Genomic DNA, 20,932 nt, shown 5'->3' on the forward strand with positions numbered 1-20,932 from the left:
CCTATTATGCCCTCTTCTGATTTCTGAGGGCACTGCACACATGTGGTATACAGATGTGCATGCAAACACCCATACACATAAAATAAATGCATTTTAAAAAAATAGAATGGAAAACATTAAATCTGGCATGTTATATGCATGTGGATGATATATAGGGTATTCGTAGTGTATGTGGTGTGTGGTGTGTGTGTGTGAATGTATATAGTGTATGAGAAATGGATAGTATATAGTATGTAGTGTATGTGGCTGTGCTGACATGAATGGTATATGAGATACTATAGTACAGGGTATGTGCAGGTGTGTACAATGTATGCGATACCATCGTATGGGGATGTGTGGGTGTGTATAGTGTATGTGGCATGTGTGGTGAGTGGTATGTTTAACCAAACAATAGTGTGATAAAAATGTATTTCCTCAACACACATCTGCCCCACAGTCTGAAGTCCCTGTAGTGTCATAGTCTCTAACTTGACACCCAGGGATACTGGACTGAACTTGCTTGCAGTCTAGAAAGAGCCAAAGAGCCATCTGCTCTTGACTACCTGGCTCTCTGCTGTCCTGGGCCATGCAACTCACTACTAGATTTCTACCTTTGCTTTGGCCTCTTCTGGCAGTTACCTAGAAACAGCATGGCTTCTGGGTGGGTTCTACCAGTGACCTCACTACCTGCCTGATCTTACATCTCTTCACTTCAGTATGTTAACTGCAGCTGTTTGTGTTGTGTGTACTTCTGTTGTGAACTCAGATTCTTCATGCTATGCAACAGGGAATATATAAAAGAGAAACATCCAAGCACGCAATGCAGCACAGAAGAGATCGTCCATTCACTCTTACCTCGTAATACAGTACTCTTTATCTCCCTGGATTCCCAAGTACCGAGGCCTTTCACCTGTTGCTATGACAAACTTCGAAGCAGTGTAAAACGTTTCCTGCCCTTTCTTATTGGTTGCCTTGAAAGAAGGAAAATACATTTTGGCAAGTGGTCTCGTGTAGACTCATGCAGCATCAGCAGCTGGCTGCGAATGTAGAGCCAGCAGCACCGTGTGACTGGAGCAATGCAGACAGCTCAAGACTGCACAGCACAGTGGTCGAAGCCCTGCCCTAGGGGTGAGGTGGTGAGTACAATGCTAGTTTAGGATGGCTTTGCAGAAGGCCTGGAGACAAGGAAAGTACCAAGTACCTGTGGTGTATTTTCTTGGCTGTGACTGGTGTGGAGAGGCAGTACCACCCTGGAAAGATTGCATAAGAAATCTAGCTGAAAATGAGCCAGAGAGCAAGCAGGAAGCAGCTCACCTCCACAGTTCCTGCCTCTGATCTTGCCTGCATTCCTACCCTGAATGACCTGAACTCTAGCAAGCCTGGGAGGCAGGCTAGAGCTAAAACTGAAGGCTCTCACACACCATGCCACAGATCTTCAGGGAAGGGGAACAAGCAAGAGTTACTGGTTATTTGTGATCGTAGGAATGATTCAAAATGCATTTCCAGGTAAGAAATTCCAACACCAACAATGGCGTTTAAACACATGGAGGCACAACCACCTGATAGGCTACAGCTTGAGTCAGGGACTCCTTAGGATGGTCCTGAAGCAGACAAATGAGGGTGGGATGGGAGAGAAGAGGCTCTGAACTTGAGCCCCGGGGGGAGATGAGGTCCCAGAAGACACTGGGTAGGGCAAGGCAACTCGGCCATCTGCCAAGCCTCAGACAGGCTGAGAAACAAGCCACCTTTAGTTGCTATAGAGTTTGGGAGGTTCAAAGGAACAACTTCCAGTTGACCAGTCCTCAGTAGTCTCAGCTGCTCTCACTGGCCATAAAAGAACCTACGATCCTACAAAGATTACCTCATGCTGTGTTCGCAAAGAAAAGTACAAAACAATTCAGATGAGGATCTGATGGCACAGGGATCCACTGAGGACAGTGGCTGATGTCTTTCCAACTCCAGTTTAATCTTCCTGAGGTCATTTGCATACAGAAATTCGATGGTATACGAGCATCACATGCATAGCCACGGTAAGCCGCCCCGTGAATACTGCAGACTGAAGTTAGGTTTTCATTTTCTAAAAGCTTCCAGCTGCTGAAATACTTATTTTTAGTCGTTTGCACTTCAAGCTGTTTCAATATTTTGAGTAACAATGAAATGAAAGGCAAACAATACCTTTAAATTAAAAGTTCTTTAAAACACACACACTTACAATTTAACGTGACATGTAACCAACAAGCAGAGGTCTGAAAAGCACACACGTGAGGTCACGTGCTGTAAGTGTGCCACGCTGGCTGCGGTCCTTAATGTGCAACAGGGAATTTTAATTTCAGTGCAAGGCCAAATTCAATGACAGTAGAGGAGACAATGAACCCAGCAGATCCACAGCATACCTTTATTTTATGCAGGTCCACAAACTCCCCGAAGGAGTTGACATAGGTCACGCCTTTCTCCCGAAGGGTTACCCTGTAGCCCCAATTCAAGGAGCCAATGTGGCTCTGGATAGCTTCCGTCATGGCCTCCCAGTTGTGCTTCACTGGGAAATAACCAGGATAAAGGAACACAGTGAGGTTTTGTTGCTGGTATTTCCTTTACTTTGGAAACAGGATTTCTCTGCAGCCCAGGCTGGCCTTGAACTTGTGATCCTCCTGCCTCCCAAGAATTATGTGTGCACCACTACATCCAGGCATATTGATCACATATGAGCCACTGTTTTAAAGACAAGATCATGGTGCCCCTTAATCTTTCCTGTTCCTGCTATGCTTTCATCTTTCAGCTTTGCATTACAAAGTGTGGGAGAGAGAAGAGACAGAGTTCTGAGACGAAAAAGGGGAAAGCCACAGAGAGGTGCACATCCCACATGGTCATGCCCACCATGCAAGAGGAGGGCCACTCTGTCACAGGGAGCACGTCCCAGAAGCCCTTCTTACACCATGAGGCATATGCTTCTCCCAGCCCCTAGGGTAGGAAGAAGTCCTCCAGTTGAGACAGACATGGAAACCCTTCTCCCTGGGCATGGACAGGTGCTGAGCACTGTACAACACTGCTAAACAATCACAGGGTATGTTCACAACCTAAGCTCTGCTTCTGGTGTCCATTTGCCTAGAGATGAACAAGGAAGTTGGGAGATGGGTGACCTGACTCCCTCCTTGGCAGCTGTTGCAATGTCCCTTGTGCCCTGGCTGCCATAAGCAAGAGGACATACAGCCAGCAGGATGCCACCACAGCCATTTTGAACACTCTACAGATACCTTAAAGAAACTGTACAACCACCACAGCTGCCTGTTCCAGCTCCTGAAGATGCGGCCCCAGCCAGGGCTGACTCAAACAGTCTGCACCACATTCTCTGCTGTCCTGAGCCTGGGTGACCACTTGATGACTCTGCAGCCACTTTCCGAGGCCCGAGTGGGAGTTCCTCCTCCAGCCACCCAGCAGAGAGACTGCTGTGCCTGGTGCTAAGAGGGACAGTGATTTGACTATGACTGATGCAAATAGAGGCCTTCCTTTGTGTAGAAGGTTTGTTTTGGTCATGGCAATGTCCCTTCTCTGAACATAAGTGTTCCTCTCATTCAGCCAATCAGGGTGTGGGAGACCTCTCCTGTGCTGCCTCCCTTAGGGTTGTAATATTAGGCCAAGTAAAAACTTATCTCAAGGTGGCTACCTTGTGTGTTTTTAGTAGAGCAGGCTGAGGTGAGAACAGCAGCAGGGACAGCAGACTGTGGAGCACCCTCTGCCATAACAGCTGCAACAGAGGTGGAGCTGGGAGAGCAGCCAGCAGGCCAGGCTAGAGAAGAGGGGAGCCAGGTGCCAACAGAGGCCTTGGTAGCAAAGGAGGCAGGGCTGCTCTGGATGAAGTAGACAACCAGAGACCAAGCCCTGATGCCAAGGTCAGGGCTATGGGAACCATCAGAGTTCTTGACAAGGGGCAGAGGTGGCAAAGACTCCTGAAGAGTCAGATCTGTGTCACCTGCAGATGATAGCTGCCTGAGAAGCTTTGAGCTGAGGCAGCCATGACAAACTGCAAAACTCATATCGCCTAGGGATGGAGAATCCCCACTTCCTAAGCCTTCCAAGATACCCATCCCTCCCTGTTACTGATGCGGCTCAAGACCTATAACACTAGAGGGCGCCATCCTGCTGTCACTCCTTCCTGGTGGAAACCACAAACTGCTACAAAGCAACACTCTGGTCCTTACATTTCTTTATAATAAATGAGGTTTGAACTCAGAGTTGCCTTTTGTCTTACAATGTTCTATCTGACACAAGACTAGGATTCAACGGCTGGGCCTTTCTGCCACCCCTGCCTCTTCTAGGTGGGATTCCATCCTGTCTACAAGTGCTGGGTCTAGAAGCTCATACACAACTGCATAGTTCCACATTTATATGACATAAGGGCCTGCCTGCCTGGGGAATCTGGTCATAACTAGATGAGAGTTCAGAAAAAACCAGCAGCCAAGGGTCATGGCCTGCCTCTGCCCTTCCCTCCCTCCCTCCCTTTCTCCACAATCCCTCCCCCCCCCCCCCCCGAAAGCCCCTCTCCTCTCCATCCCCCAGTACAGTCAATGTGGATCTCAGGCCTTCCCAGGACACTAGCTAGGGTAAGGGGAGCTCTAGGCTTTGCATCCTGGAAAGGTTGTTTTATATACTCAGATGCAAAGTTCTTCACAGTGGCACATTTCTAAGCCCCATCCCTTAAAGGCCTTTCCTTCCACTCTCTGGGGAACTTTGACTGCAGGGGTCCTATACAGTCTCTTCACAAGCCAAATGACTTTTACTGTAAAAAGTAGGGTCCCAAACATGGCCGTGCACCAGCCTGCATATCCCTTGAGTAACCATGTCCCAGATCCTAGTTTTCCAGGGAGACTGACTGGCCTGGCTGTGTTCCACTCTGTGTGTTCCTTCAGAGCAAACCGGATGAGAAAAGTCACCCTCTGTTCTGAGAAAGCTCAGCTAGTCTCACAAGTTTATTTTCAATATAAACTTTAAAATGATCACTTTTGAGCTCTGAAGGAAAAAAAAATAAGGTCTCAGATTGTGATGGGTCTGCATAGTCATGAGATAATCTTGAGATATGGCCTCTTCATAATATTGAGACAACCCCTCTAATTCATAGCACTAACAGTCTTCCCATGTACACCGCTAGCTTTGCTCCAAGGCATCTCGTCATTTTTGTCATTTTTCACTGTATTTTTAGCTTGTTATGGCTGGCAAGTAAGAAATGTGATTTTCACACTAACTGAACTAATTAATTCTAATATTGCTAAGCTCAATCTTTTATATGCTCTAGATATACCATATCATAACATCAGACCTTTCCATTAACCCTTTCTTTCCAAGCATGTGCCCTTTCTTTCCTAACAAACTTCATCATGCACCAGCCAACAGCATTACAGTCATGCACTAGGTGGCTCTGGGGCACCGTGCCCATCACTAGGTGGCTCTGGGGCACTAAGGCCATGCACTGTGTCACTCTGGAGCACTGTGGCCAAGCACTAGGTGGCTCTGGAGCACTATGGCCATTCACTAGGTGGCTCTGGAGCACTATGGCCATTCACTAGGTGGCTCTGGAGCACTTTAGCCATGCACTAAGCAGCTCCAACTCATATTTAACATCAAACTCTTCAATAAATCCTTGCTTTTGACTCTTTATCATGAAAAGAAGTTTCTTATGTCAGCCTTGCTGACAGAGTTTTTAAAGCACTGTAGGTATGAGATTTTCATGAAATGACTTTAGGTCACCATCAGATCCTAGGGTTGTGACTGTACATTCCTGACAAAAGTCCCTCTTATTACCTACTGTGAGACCTCAGAAGTGACACAAATTCCTTTAAGACACTAATGCCTGTCAGCTAGGTCACCTCCACAGGCTGAAGTTTTCTGTTTTTAGATTCACTTGGTACTATCGTTACTTTAGCCTTAACTTTTCTTGAGTCTTAAAATATCCCAGCCTCCTGTTTCCTAGTCTTGTCAATCTATGGCCATCCCCAGTTTCTACTTTATCACCATATGCTGTGACTCTGCTTCACAGCTCTTGCCCAGCCCTCTCCCTCCAGACCACCCTTCCCCCAGAGAGCTAGCCTTCTAGGATGCTTGGCAGATGCTTTCAGTAGAATATGAAACAACAGAGGGATTTGTGGAGAAGGAATATTCTTAAATACAGAAATCCTGCCCTGAAACCAACCCACCAGGTACAATGGGCAGATCCTACATTAGTGTCTTCCAGTGAGCTGCCTGGTGCCGTCTATTCTCAACTGAACTCTACCATGCCTAGCTAAGTGGATCACACTCAGCTACAAACTGAGCCTGCCTATGCTATCTATTTCAATGAACCACAGCCTATGCCCATTGTACAGCCTGATGCCTGCCTCTCTTCTCCACCTTGGGTAAATCTACTGTTTCTATAATTGTCCATTACCTGCAATACATCTACATCAAGGTCTCTGGAGAGAGATGATTCATTCATGACTTTTAAAACCTCCACATGCTCTTCTGAAGATGCGACCATGAAGACCCTCCACCTTTGTGTCTAGCTGCCTATCACATCCAGTCACTTCTGCATCTTCAGCATCCCTAAATCCACTTCCCACTTTCAGCCTTGACGTCTTTGTTCAGGCCGGTGGTATTTCTTGCCCTAGCCCTCCCATCTCTTCTCCTCTCTAGGTACCTTAGTGCTTCAGGAGGAAGCTGGACTCCAAGCTGTGCTCTGCCTCTTTCCTGCCTTAGTTCAACATCCCCATCAGCTCTGGGGTAAAATCTAACTGCTTAGCTCTCTGACTCCCACCCCATATACCATATTTTCTCACATCTACAGTTTTGGTCAACCTGCTCCTGGCCCTAATGTCCTCCTCCTCTGTGGCTTTCAAGATGCAGCTTGAACTGGGCATAGTGGTTCATGTCCATTGTCCCAGCTACTCAGGAGGTAGGGGTACTCTTACCACTTGAGCTTACACATTCAAATCCCACCAGGGGGAACCTGGTAAGCAAGCCCCTGCCTCAAAAAGAAAAAGGGGGAAGGGTGGATAACATAACAGAGGTCAGAGGATTACTTCATCCTCCCAGCTTTCTTGGTGCTCCTCTGATGCTGCAGAGGGGCATCAGGGACCCCACAAGCACTCTGCAAAGTTGGTGCTGCTTCTGGGCAGGATCTGCTGTCATTACCCTGCATGGCAGAGCCCAGACAGCAAGCAGGAATGGGACTCAGCCAAGACTCTTATCCTAGATTCAACACTACAACAAACTTTCATTCTATTCTTCACACTCGAAAAAGGTCTGAAAATGGCCATCACTGCCTCCCACCTTCTGCTGAGGGTCTGCTCAAGTTTTGTCTTTTGGCCTAAGTCCAAGGACAACAGCCAAACTGCAGCCTCTACAGCTGATGGGCAGAGTGATGTGCCTACGGAATGCTGACGAACCCATGCAGAGTCGTGGACTCTGTCTGTCTGGGGTGCTCCCACCCTGGCTCACCCCCACTGCTCACCCTGCTGGTTATACTCCCAGCCATATTTCCTGGCATCTTGCAAAGCATGCCCCAGGAGGGCTGCCTGATGCATCAGCTTCTTTGGAATACAGCCTACATTCACACAGGTGCCGCCAAGGCCTGAAAAGAAAAGCAACAAGTCAAGTGTTTCCCAGGGGGCAAGCATGCTTGCATGAGGTTTCTCAATTCACTGCAATGCTATTCAAACATTCTAGAAGTAAAAAGATAAGCTCAAGTAGTAGCAGGGACAACTTTTATCCTCCAAATGGGGCACAAATGGTTAAGTCAACTATCTCACTTGCAATCTGTGAAGAAGACCCAGTAATGTGGGAAAATTCAGAGCTATATGAAAAGCTCTAGAGACAGAATCTAGATTTTTCACTTGTGTCTGATGCTCAAAGGATGAGAGCTGCCCCAGCTAATGTACCCTTGGGCTTCAGCTTCCAGGATCTCTCTGTAACTCTCATTCCTCTGAGCCAACTGTCAGTCCTCGCAAGCTGCCTAGTGGCATCTACTCTGATTGTGACTTACAGAAAACAGGCCAGGCCTGAGTACCCCTTGGAAGGACTCAAGTAAGGAACTCTCTGCTGCACTCCTCCAGTGCGCAGGTGGTAGGATCATTTCTGGGTGAGAGAGGAGAAAAACGGGGAAGAGGCAGAAGGAGGGAAAAGGCCATGGGTAGGCACATGGACAAGTCAAGGAACAAACAAGGAGCACTGCTGCATTCTGGGAATTCCAGACTAAAGTTCTGAATTAGCTTGCATTTCAAACAATGCTTTTTTTTCATACTTTGCCTATCATGGTTCTAGGTGGAACAAGAAATCATAGCAAGGCTAGGTACAGAGTCCATAGAGCAACAATGATGCAGTTTAGACAGAAGAGTGCATGGACAGAGAGAACAAGGGCCATGACCATGAGAAGGGGCAAGGAGCCAGAGGAAGGGCAGGACACAGAGCCAGTGGCACTGACCATGCGTGGCTTCCCAGATGATGAGGCCTAGCATGCCAGGACCCTAGCTTTCCTCCCCTGTCTCCTTACTGTTCCAAACTGACAAAACCCAGTCTGAAACCAGAGACTGAGATGACCAGATGTCAGAGCAGACCAGAGACAAAAGAATGCACTTGAAGCATGAATGAACATTCTACACAAAATCTGCATGCCCTGTTTTATTGAGAAGAGGTGGGGAACATACATACATACATACACACACACACACACACACACACACACACACACACACACACACGGCAAGGTGTACACTCTGCCCTGCAGTGCACAGACAAGGTGCATGGCTGGGACCACATGTGCTGCTCCTGCAACCAAGGGCAACAGTGGTGGACACTGACAATAGCAGCCACTATACAGCCATCATACCCAGCTGTGAGCCTGAGATGGAAATGGAAAGTGACCAGGACACGCATAGCATATGCACTGGGCCTGCAACAGTAAGAGAATACTGACACTTGCATACAAAATCTATGGCAGAAGCAAGGGTGCTGGGCCATGGTACCGCATTCTCTTTGTAAAACTGAACTGTCTGTGTGTTCCTTTACAGAGTCTGTACCCCTGTACAGCTCACCCTGCTGAGTATGGGTGGGTTGCCTGAGATGACAGCAAAGAAGCTACCTGTAAGAGCAGAGGACATGCAGGAACTTACCCCAGGATGTGCCCTGAGGTGATGGGACCACAAAGTCTAGCACCATGACCTTCTTTCCCAAGTTGGCAGCTTCCTACAAAACAACCACATGGAAAGGTGTCTTGTCACCTTCCCACCCCCATTTTTCTCTCCCTTAAGTGAACATCTGAATTTGCCAGATACTATACTCCTTCACCACTCCCCTTAGAACCAGCTATTATAAAAGCATAGCCTGCAAGATTACAGATAACCTTCTGAAAAGTCATAATGGCCACTCATGCTCCCACCTTGGCACAAGAGAGGCCGCCAGAGCCCCCGCCGATGATGATGAGGTCGTAATCATGAGCCGAGTCATCTTGGAGGAGCTTCTGCAGTAAACCATTCTGATGTGCCTACGGAGTACCAGAGGGGACAGAATACCACATGACTCCATCTACAACCAGCTTGGATTCTTTGACCAAACAAATCTGGAGCTGGAGAGATAGCTCATCTGTCAAGAGCACAGACTGCTGTAGCTGAGAAACCGAGTCCAGTTCCTAGTACCTACGATGGGTGGCACACAAGTGCTGGGCGTACAAGTGACCGAAACTGACTTGCCAGGGAGCTGACATCTCTGCCCACTGCCGGCACACAAGCATATATTCTCTCTCCCCGCTCCTCATTCTCTCATGCACACACTTGAAAATTAAAATTAAATCTTTCTTAAAAATCACTCAAAGTGGGGGAATTTGGCTTAGTGGGGGAGCACAAGGTCCCAAGTTTGGTTCCTGGCACAAAAAAAACAAGGAGGAGGAGAAGAGAGCCTCAGGAACAATGGATCAAATATTTGTGCTGGCGCTTCAAACCTATCTAGATTTAAGAAGAGTACAACTTATGCCAATGGATACACACACATTTATGTGTGACTTAGATATTCTGATAGCTAACCATGTGTTGGATGGCCAGAGGGCTGGGCTTACTACTATCAGTGTCAAACGAGGCCACTTTCCATGGTGAAATGATCAAGTGTCACTTTTCAAGTTCCTGTTCCTCTGGGCTAGTCTTCATTTGAAATCTGGCTCTTATGCACCAGCGACTATCTTCATGATCTCTCACAAACCTACCTGCATCCCACTGCTGTGCTGGGGGGTGGGGGCTCCTGTTATCACACACATCTATCTACATCCCACTGCTGTGCTGGGGGGCAGGGTTTCCATTATCATACACACCTACCTACATCCCATTGTAGTGCTGGGGGGTAGGGGCTTCTGTTATCACACATATCTATCTACATCCCACTGCTGTGCTGGGGGCAGGGGGTGGGCAGGGTTTCCATTATCACACACACCTACCTACATCCCATTGCTATGCTGGGGATGTGGGGGCTTCTGTTATAACACACACCTCACTGTTTCTTTCCCAATGGCCATAAAGTAGGCTCTGGAGTCTCTTGTTCATTTGACCCCCTTGATGAGAATCTGCCCATAGGCTGAGGCCAGGTAAGTGACCCAGAAACACTGTCTTCATGCAGAGCCTGTTGCTTTGAAAGCAGCATATAAGAGCTAGCCCAGGTACTTTGCACATAACATCAAGATTCAAAGGAGCTATGTAACCCGAGGAATGGTGCCTGGGATGGTTTTTCAAATGGAGAAAAAAACTACCCTGGCCTTCTTATTATATGTGACTCAGGAAAATCCACCTCCTCAAATTTCAGATCCATGTTCTCTGGCATCATCTTTAAGCTTGGGACTGACAGTGCTAGACACAGTGCTAAGGGGCTAGCACTTATTTCCTATGCCATGTTGGGACACTTCCAGGACAACAGAGCTATTACTGCATAATTACATGGATTAGAGATTAACAGTCAATGTGACACTCCTCCCAGACAAAAATTATTCTTAATTAAATTTCAGATATATACTTAGTCAATCACTGGTTACTTGTGCTTACATATATAAGGGATTAAAACAAAACTGAATTGTAATTCAAAAAACTTAATTATAGAATAAGGACCCAATTTAATAAACATCCAGGGGAGACCATGCCCAGGGACTCGAATATGCTAGGCAGCCACTCTACTCCTGAGCCATGTTCCATAAACATCCAGTTTTAATTGGTCACTCTCTACCAAAATGGCCCCTGTGCGTTTCCTGCATTTTAAGAATTAAGGTAAAAGCCATGTGCTTTGCACCCAGTATTGGCAGTCTTGACAGAATTATAATTCCCTAGACAGTGATGTGGGTGTTGACCAACTCTTGCTGGGAAGCAGCGTGCTTCACTCCCTGTCAGGAGGAAAAGACTTGCCCGGGCCCCAGTGACCGATCTGTCACTTTTCCTGGGTTATGAGAACAAATCTCTGTTCCCCTTAGATATGGCACAACAAAAAGATGATTCCAATTGTCATTTAGTGAACTTCTAAGTTTAATTGGGCAGTTGTTAGGAGAGTGGGCAACTTGCAGTCAGCTACACTACTGCATAAGACTACTGTCTTCCTAATTAACAGCTTATCTATCTCTAGGAAGGGATGGGGCCTCATGAGACACCCCATGAGTCATGAGCTGCTCCTGAGCCACCATGAATCCCTCACGGGACTCATGATCACTCATACACACACATAGAGGAGTGGTAGTAGACTCAGTTCTATGAGGGCCACAGCTGCTCTGACTTCAGGCCAAGGATGTCCCTCCTGTGCCTGGCAGTCAGCATTGTATAACTTCTCAGGTATTGATGGAAAAGCTCATTTCCCTTGCATCTTCAGGATTGTCCCATACCCAGCCCCTGTGCCTTTCCACTGCTATGCCCCTTTGACATAGATTAAATTGCAATGTGAACACACAGTGTTGAGGAGCGTGTCTGATGACCATCATTACCTGAAAAGTTCGGTCACATCCACCCACGTGCACTTTATTCACAAAAATATTGGGCACCGTTTTCTGGTTACTGATTTCTGTCAGCACTTCCTGAACACTGGCCCCGTCATCTATGGAATAAAACAATATATGAAGATACCACAAAGGGCCCCTGGCAGAGCATAAGCCTTCCAGTGCTCCATTGCTCATGGCTTGCCTGTTCACATCCATGAAGCCCAGTGCTCCATGCGTTTATGAAATAATGACTTAAGATGGGAAAACAGTGATGCCTTCAGAGGACACCTGAAACCCAAAGGCCCACCCATGGATTCCTTTCAAAACAAAGCATCTGGGTTATATACTCAATGGCTGTGCTGACACCATGGACAAGTGTCCTTTAAGAAGGCAAACCCCAAGTGGAACCTGTCATGATGGCTTCCAAGAAAATGCTTCCTACAATCACATTTAGACGTTTTCATGAGTGTGGTCTGCAATTCACCCCCCATCTTGGAAAATAAAGCTGAGCTGTGACACTTGGGGCTCAAACCAGGAGCACCTCACTTCTTCAGGCAAGTTGGTGGTAAGCTGGTGTCAACAGTTGAGCTTTATTCTGGTCACTATCACATTCTAAATTCTTGCAAACAGCAGAAGCCGTGAAACATTCGGTGACTGTCACACCATAGATGACAAAGATTCAAAACTAAACTAAACATGGAATATGTTCTTCCCCAGGGGCAACAAATCAGGAAATGGAGTGGATTCCTTTTGTTATGACAGCTTAATCAAGGATGCAATGCCTCAGACACTTTAGAGTTAGCAGCCTACAGCTCCTCCCATGGCCTGCCTCAACCATGGAAAATCTTTATCAGGATAAACTGTCTGTCATTTGAAGGTTCATCGTCTGTGGTTTAATACAAACAAAAGGGGCTCATTTGATAAAAAGATGTGAAAATAAACAGAGTTTAATAAAGTGTGTGGAAAAGAGCAGTCATGTTGGCATTCACTGCAAACAGCATTATGTACTGACGGCCACTCACCAACTTGATCAAGTTCCAGGATGTTATAGACCACTCCCAAGGACGAAAAGAGTTCCTTAACCTGTAAGAGAGACCCTTGTGAACTTCATGCTCTCAAACAGTTCAGCAGCTTTGAAAGGTACCCATGTAACATATGGCGATGAGATGTCTGACATGAGTTATCCTTAGGAACATGAGTGTGGCCAACAGTTTTCTCATATTTTCCTCTATATAGTTTCCCAAACTAGCCCAGTCTGCCACTTCTACTCTACTCTTGGCCTCCTATGACTCCTAATCAACTTTCCTGCCCAAATCTCTTTTCTGGCACAGGACAGGTTCCTGGCATTCTTCTATGGGAACCACGCCTCAGTGCAAATCTTCTTCAACCGTGTCATTTCCTTTCTATGCTTCCTCTCAACAGCCATTAAGTCCATCCAACCAAATCAACCATCAGGCACCTCAGACCTGTCAACCACAGTTCCAAGTCCACGAGATGCAACAGTGAACCGGACAAACACACGTTCCACCCTCTGGAGCAGGAATCAGGAGCATGATGAAAGTTTAACTACTGCCCATTTACCTACTGGGACTAAGGAAAACACCCCAGAGTCTGGCCCCTTAGATAAGACTGAGAGACCACAGTATGAGCATCACTCGGTGTAGAATCTGCACCGTAACCACTGTGCAAAGCTCTGGCTAGGTTTCACCTGAACACCTGCCTTGTAGACATCGTCCAGGTCACACTATCCTCCCCACCACCACCCAATGCCAGCAATGGCTAAGTCTTAGTTCTGTCTGCTGAACTGTTCCACTTTCTAGTTCCCAACAGTAACTCCTGGCTTAGATGTTCTTGTCACCATCAACTTTGCCTCCTCCAGTTCTCCCAGTGGCAGCCACTGGTCTTTTCACAGCCATTTTGTGAGACCACCCTTCAACTCTTTCCACCCCTGAGATAAAACCTGGAGGCTCCAAGGCCTGGTGTCATATATCTAACCATGATGATTATCTAAGAGTGACCCTTTCAAGTTTTGAAAATCCCCTAAGAGCATTCAGCAAATGAACATTTATTCCAGAAAATTTGCTAAAGTCTCAGAAAAAGCAGAGGCTATAGCCCTGGGGCCTGGACCTGCCCTTTCTTCTCCTGGCAAGGACTCTACCTCAAGTGAGTGTGGCTCCCAAAATAGTATCTCCTCAAATGGCAGCTCACCAGCACCCCTCAGCTCCACCTCAGCTCTGAGTCAAAGAAGCTTCAAAACAGGGGCTCCCTTCCTCCTCTCAACCCTGAGGTCAAATGCTCTACAGAGGTGCCTGGTAGAAAATACCAGGGCCTTGGTCATGCTATCTGTGTAAGATCAAGTCCCAGGAAGAAAAAGGTAACCCAAGGTGACCAGAGCTACAGGCCCATTAAGAACCCTGCTCGTGAAACTAGGTGTAACTCATTGAGAATTAGGTCACTGTCCCCACCTCCAGCTCAAGAACATCATGCAAGGGGAGAGGCAGGCCACAATAGCAGAGAGTTCCTAGGTGACTTCTTTTGAAGCAGGCCATGGGAAGTTCCAGCTCAAAGGCAATGGAGATGGGCAGGCGAGAAATAGGAGAGGCAACAGCTTTTAGAGCAATGGTTCTCAACCTTCCTAATGCTGTGACCCTTTAATATTCTTCCTTATGTTGTGGTGACTCCCAACCATAAAATTATGTTTGTTGCTACTTCATAACTAATTTTACTACTGCTATGAATTATAATGTAAATATCTGTGTTTTCCAATGGCCTTAGGCAACCCCTATGAAAGGGACTTTCCATACCCCCTGCAGAGGGGTTGAGGACCACTGCTTTAGAGACAAGCTAATCTGCCAGTGAATGAAAGAAGCCACCATGGAAAAGGACAAATCCTCAGAAAAATACAATTAAAAATTCTCTGTAATAGGCCTTTGTTCTCTCATGTTCATTGTAGCATAGCTCACAACAGCCAAACGCAAGGCAAGTATCAACTGGTGCCTGGACTGATAGGCAAGGTGCATGTACACACACAATGGATCATTATTTACCCTTAAGAACAAGGGAAATTCCAGCTCACATTATAAGATGCACAAGCCTTGCAGATATTGCAGTAAGCAAAACAAGCCAGGAGCGAGAGGCCAAACGCCAAATGATGTCACTTACATCTGGCACCTGGAGTGGTCAAACTCATCTTTGGGAGGTGCTTTGTAAGGGCTGGGAAGGTGAAGACATTAGTTACTGTGTTGATGGGTTTAGAATTTCAGATCGAAAGTTCTGGAGACAAGACTGTGGTGGTGGTGGTGGTGGTGGTGGTGGTGGCGGCCAACAACGTGACTCTTTCTAACTGCCAAGGCCTTGACCATGCATCCGGGGACTTGGACCTGACACAGGGTGGCCGGGGAATGAAGATACACAGAAATGGTGGTCTGAAGTCTCCGAGGGAGAACCCTCAGCATCCTCTCCCTAAGCATTTATCATATAGAGTTGAAAGTGGGGATGACAGGCAGGATTACTGCATACAGCTGAATCAAGGAAACAGGCTTAGCTAATCTTGGTAGAAGCATCTCTGGAGGGGAGCAGTCTTCAAGGCTGTAGAAAAGGGGTTAGGAGAGGGGAGCTCTGATAGGCATTTTATGTGCACACTATCTACTTTAGTGCTTTGACCAGGAGGGAAGGCTTGTCGTTTCCCTAAGCATACTCTGGGGAGGCTTTGCCACTTTCCCAAAGGTTTCAGGCTTTGGAGCTCTTGACATGGCTGTTACCCATGTCAAAAGCAAACATTCACTCAGGAGTTCACCTATGCAGGGCTTCCTCCACTCCCTACACCTAATGTCACTGCTTCTGCTCTATTGATATGACAAATGTGTTTAAATATATATCAAGGCATTTGCCCTAGTTTACTTCGAGCTGTCCTGCACATATGCTTTAACTACAACTCGCCTGTGAATCCATCTGTCCCTGTGGCTTACTAGGTTTTGTGTGGCAGCCAGGTCAGATCCTTGCAGGTTGGGGGTAACATTTCTTTACCATATTCTTAAGTCCACACTTACAGTAAAACATCGTGAGACACTTACAAACTTTTGAAGTTAAATTCCAGCCCTTTCCATGGAACCCCACCCCGGTTTCCTTCCTTACTCCTTCTATTGGGCCACACTTCCTTTTGCCCTCTCCTTTCTTTGCTAACATCAATTACTATGTCATGTACCTTCCCGCACAAGCAGACCTCCTCTTTATCTCAGAAGCCCACCTGACCTTCCCTGGGCCTGTGCAGATTGTCTAAATAACTACTGTTTTATCCCTCATTACTACAGCCCTTATTTGTCAAAACTCTTTTTAATGTATGTGAGAGCTGGCTGGTGACAGCTCAGCTATTCTGAGTTCCTGAGGGCCAGATCCATCCATGTTCATGGCTCTACAATGCTAAGAACCCAATAACTAATGCTTGTTAAACAGCATAACCACTTCATGGAAGAATAAATCTTTCTTCTTGATTCTGTAGGGACCATATGTGGAAACCACAATGGATTGTGGGTGACGCATTTAATAGCCCCATGAACAAACTGCCACAAAATCAGCCAGTGATTGGTTACTAAAAGATGGAATTCTAGGACATATCTAGCAACGAGCTGGAAGACCTATCATTCAAACAGAAGCAGGAAAGGCTGGAGAGTTCAAGGCCTGCTTGGACTGGTAAGAGACCCTACCTCAAGAAACGTTTTGCTCCCTGCTATAAACCAGCACACACACCAAGAAAGAGACCAGCACATATGAAGATGCAATCGATAGAAAAGATGGACTCCACCAACAGCCACTCTCAGTAGAAGTCATACTACAAAACTTGCAGGAGTCCAGTCAGGAGAATGTGTTTATGGCTGCAAAGACCAAAGCAGGGATCCTAAATAAGACTTGAAACCCACACACTGTGAAAGGAAAGTGGAGCGGGACACTCACAAGCCTCAGTTACCACAAGACCCAGTCACAAGACTCTGCGAGATTTCCCAACACGTAACCAAAGGATTAGTATTTATAATAAGTAAAGAAAACCTACAAATCAGCACAACAAAAGAAAAACAAGAAGACAGTGGTCTTAATGGTTCACAAGAGAAAACTCCTCAAGGGAGCCATAACACGTAGGCTTCATTAGGGAGATGAAAATTTCAACGGAAGAGCATTACCTAGCAGAACTGAAAAAGTGGAGCACAGCAGCTGTCAGCAAGGCTGGAAAGCAAGACTGGGGACACACTCATCAGCAGAGGCCAAATCAGTATACTTGAAAACGCCCTGCCGCTGGGATGACTCCATGAATCAATGAAAGACGCCCATCGCTTCTGGGCTTTTGGCAAAGATCACATATGGCTCAAAAGCAATTAGGTAAGTTGGCCAGGGTGTGCTCCCAGATGTGTCCAAAGAAAGGTATCTACCCATATTGCTTTTAAGATCAAAATATTAAGCCAGTTGTAGTGGCTCATGCTATAATGCCCACACTTGGAAGACCGAGGCAGGAGGATTACCCTAAGTTCATTGTTAGCCTAGGGAACATCACAGCAGTGAGAGGTAATGAGACAGAGCCACAGGTCCTAACATGCACGAGTCCCCAAGCCAAACTGCAGAGGAAACAGCTGTAAAACATGTGAGTCGACTCACATAAGGCCCATGCAGGCCAAAAGAACAGAGCTCTGTTAGTGAAGAGCAGCATCAGGTACCTCTCCCAGGTGAATAAGGAATGTGGTTAACCCTGGGGGGAGGGAGGAAGCAGTCTGTAGTCTCCACGCTGCCATCCACATTTTATTAGTTTTTAAAATGAATACATATTTTTAATGTATGTATGACTGTGTCTGTATGTATCTTTGCATGCAGGTGCACTTGCAGCTACAGAGGCCAGAGGACAACCTCAGCTATCATTCTCAAAAGATTGTCTACCTTCTTTCCAGTAAACTACTCTTACTGGCCTGATGCTTACAGGCTGTGTAGCCTGGACTTACACTGTCTTACACTGAGGTAAAGTGCACTTCACTACGCCATCTTTTTTAATACGAATTCTGGGGATGGAATGTTGGTCCTGGAGCTGGCACCATTTCGTCCCGTTTCTTGTGGTAGCACTCTTAATAGGAGCCCAGGCTGGCCTTGAATACATGATCCTTCTGCCCAAGCATCTATTTTTTTTTTCATTTAAATTGTGCTAGAAATGGAAGCCAGGGCCTTGCTCCCACTAAGTTACACACCTGCCTTTATTGTTTCAACTTTCTCATAATGTTAAGTAAACATCAAGATATTGAACAGCCCCATCTTGCATCTTCCTTCCAAAGGTTTCAATAAGAATATTTTTATCTAATAATATGAAAACAGTGTCGAATGCCCACCCAGCCCCAAATTACAGAGTGTGCAACAGAGCTTAAACTAGCCACGACTTCCATGGTTCTTAAAACCTCCTCTACCTTCATCTTACAAGGTCCCTGCTAGTTCTGAAACCTGGTCAAGGAGCCAAACATGCTAGTTAACAAATGGGACCTAGATCCAGCTTCAGCTAGCCACGCACTCCCATTTTAATAAGACAACAATTTTAAATATTGTTTTGGTTGTTCTTTTTTTTTTTTTTTTAAACTAAAGCCCATTATCAGGCTGGAAAGCAAATGTTTCCCTAGATGGCAACCTCCCCGGACCCCGTAGTGAGTCAGAGAAGGTAGGCAAAGAAACCTGGGAAAGTGCTACAAAAGCCCTACTCCGTCCACCCTCAGGCCCCGCCCACCTTCCATGTGTCAGCGCAGGACCGCCCGCCCACTAAGTTCCACCCAAACCCTCCCTTACCCCCCACCCCCCATACACTAGGTCCCACTAGGTCCCACCCACAGAGTTCCACTCAGACCCTCCCTATTAGCCCCTCCCACCAGGACCCCTTTCCACGGTTCCAATCCGCCCAATGAGCCCCGCCCAGACCCAATTCCGGTTACGCCCATCAAGCACCCTCCACAGACCTCCACTTCGCCCCACCCACCAACCTTGCTCAGACCCCGCCCACCAGGCGCTAACTACTGAGCCCGGGCTTCGCCCCGCCCACTGCTCAGACCTCTGATCAATCCCCAGATCCCGCTCACGAACTTGCCCAGCCTCTTTATCGACGCTCCTCCCCGCCCCGCCCACCAGGTCCTGGCTTCACCTTCACTTCCCTCCTCCCACCGGGATTGCTTAGACCCTGCCCACCAGGCCACGCCCCAGAGCTCTGCTACGGCCGGCCCCGCCTACCCGCGTGCTGTGTGGACAGTAACTCTTGCTGAAGATCATCACCCTGTTGCTCTCGATGAGGTCCCGCAGGCGTCGCCGCAGCTCCTCGCGGGCCTCAGAAGACGGGCGGCTGGTCCCAGGGGAGGCCAGGCGGGCGCGGCGGCCGGGTGGCGACGACATGAGGCCGCCACGGACAGCACCCAGGCGGCGGTTGGGGAGGACTCCAACCTTCCCCAGCCCGGGCGAGGTCTGCGCCCGAGGAGGCGGCGGCGGGGACGGTGGCTTCTCCAGGGCTTCGTTGTCGCTCCGGGCCGAGCCGGGCCTGCTGAAGAACCGGGACGAGGGCGGCCGCCTAGGGGACGACGCCGGCAAAGCCGCTGAGAACGCTACGCACTGGCCGCGGGCGCACCGGACAGCTACGGGGCCACGCCCCCGACCGCGCGACCCACGGAGAGAGCCCGCCTACCGACAGGCCACGCCCCCGGGAAAGCTTTGCCCCACTTTCAAGGCCTCCACAGGGCTAAGCTACGCCCCCTTAGCTCCGCCCGGTGAGCCAGCAAACTACTCAGTCTACCACCCAGTGGCACAGTGGCAGTCACTTGCTATTTTCAAAGGTGCCGTATCAAGCTTGTATGCTCTGCTCTTCTTGTAATTACTGTTTTCATTATCGTTTTACCACAGTTTCTGCCACCCAGAGGCCTCTCTACAGTTCCATCCGCTCCTGATTCTCCACCAATCTCAAAATAGGTGCTTTTCAGGAAGGGTAGATGTCTCTACTTTATTTCAGAAAATGTGACAAAAACCTTATCTAGGAAATACAGATTCTTTTTAAATTTGCACTACTGAAGCTGAATAAAAATTACTATTGCAATTCAGTTTCAATATGAGGTTCCTAGGTTACTACCTCCCAACCCCTCAACCCACACACACCCACAGCAATTCACTGTGACAGTGCACTGCTTAGTTTTTATCAACTTGGAGCATAATAGAGTCACCTGGAAAGAGACTCAACTGAGGAAATGCTTCCTTCAGATTGGCCTGTAGGCAAGCAAGCCTGTGGAATATTTTCTGATTAATGATAAATGTGGTGGCATTGGCCCACTGGGGAGGGGGTGCCACCCTTGGGCAGGTGGTCCTAGGTGGTAAGAGAGCATGCTGAGTGAGCTATCGAGAGCAAGCCCACAAGCAAGCAGTCAGCCTCTGCTCCTTCTTGGGTTTTCTGACTTCCCCCAATAATGGAGCGTGACTTGGGACTTTTCCCAAATAAACCCTTTCTTCCCCTAAGTTGTTTTTGGTTAGTGTTTTTATCACAGCAACAGGAAGTAACTAGGGCACAATGGAGTCTCAAGCCATCCCCAACACAGGAACCATTTGGAAAGAAGGTCAAATAAGAACAGGCAGTATGCAAACATTTTTATCAACTGAGCCCTCTCCCCGGGGCTCACATTTTAAAGTTATTGCTGTAAGCACCCCTTCTGAAGTTCAGCTTCCTGTAAATGAGCAAAGGCATGGACTCTAATTAGTGGCCACTGTTAGGCAGTTAGCTGGACTATCCTTAGCACCTGTGGTCTGGGACGCCCACTCCACAGAGGCCTTGAGAAAACTGCATGGCCAGTGTAGCTGGTGCCCGTCTGAAGGGCAGGCTCAACCAGGGCTGCTTCAAACATTTGAGACAGACTTGTTATCACCAGCCCTTGAACCCTAGAAGACCCTACAAAAGCTCAAATCTTTTTCACTGCAACCCTTTTTAACCTGAACCATTTCACATGATCTCAAAGG

At 47.5% G+C, this 20,932-nt stretch overlaps 1 protein-coding gene across 1 annotated transcript in view; it reads right to left on the bottom strand.

Moving 5' to 3' along the window:
• Txnrd3 (thioredoxin reductase 3) overlaps positions 1–19,579 on the bottom strand; it is a 31,433-nt gene extending 11,854 nt beyond the window's left edge. The window contains exons 1-8 of the mRNA XM_021165112.3: positions 19,175–19,579; positions 12,958–13,018; positions 11,942–12,051; positions 9,380–9,484; positions 9,114–9,186; positions 7,457–7,576; positions 2,373–2,515; positions 835–950 (exon numbers count right to left, since the gene is read on the bottom strand). Of these exons, the coding sequence (XP_021020771.2) occupies positions 835–950; positions 2,373–2,515; positions 7,457–7,576; positions 9,114–9,186; positions 9,380–9,484; positions 11,942–12,051; positions 12,958–13,018; positions 19,175–19,333 (887 nt within the window). The 5' untranslated portion in view covers positions 19,334–19,579. The remainder of the gene's footprint in view (positions 1–834; positions 951–2,372; positions 2,516–7,456; positions 7,577–9,113; positions 9,187–9,379; positions 9,485–11,941; positions 12,052–12,957; positions 13,019–19,174) is intronic.
• Positions 19,580–20,932: the final 1,353 nt, after the last annotated feature.

This window comes from Mus caroli, unplaced genomic scaffold (assembly GCF_978045245.1).
Source record: "Mus caroli unplaced genomic scaffold, Mus_caroli_1 scaffold_7, whole genome shotgun sequence".
Taxonomy (NCBI): domain Eukaryota; kingdom Metazoa; phylum Chordata; class Mammalia; order Rodentia; family Muridae; genus Mus; species Mus caroli.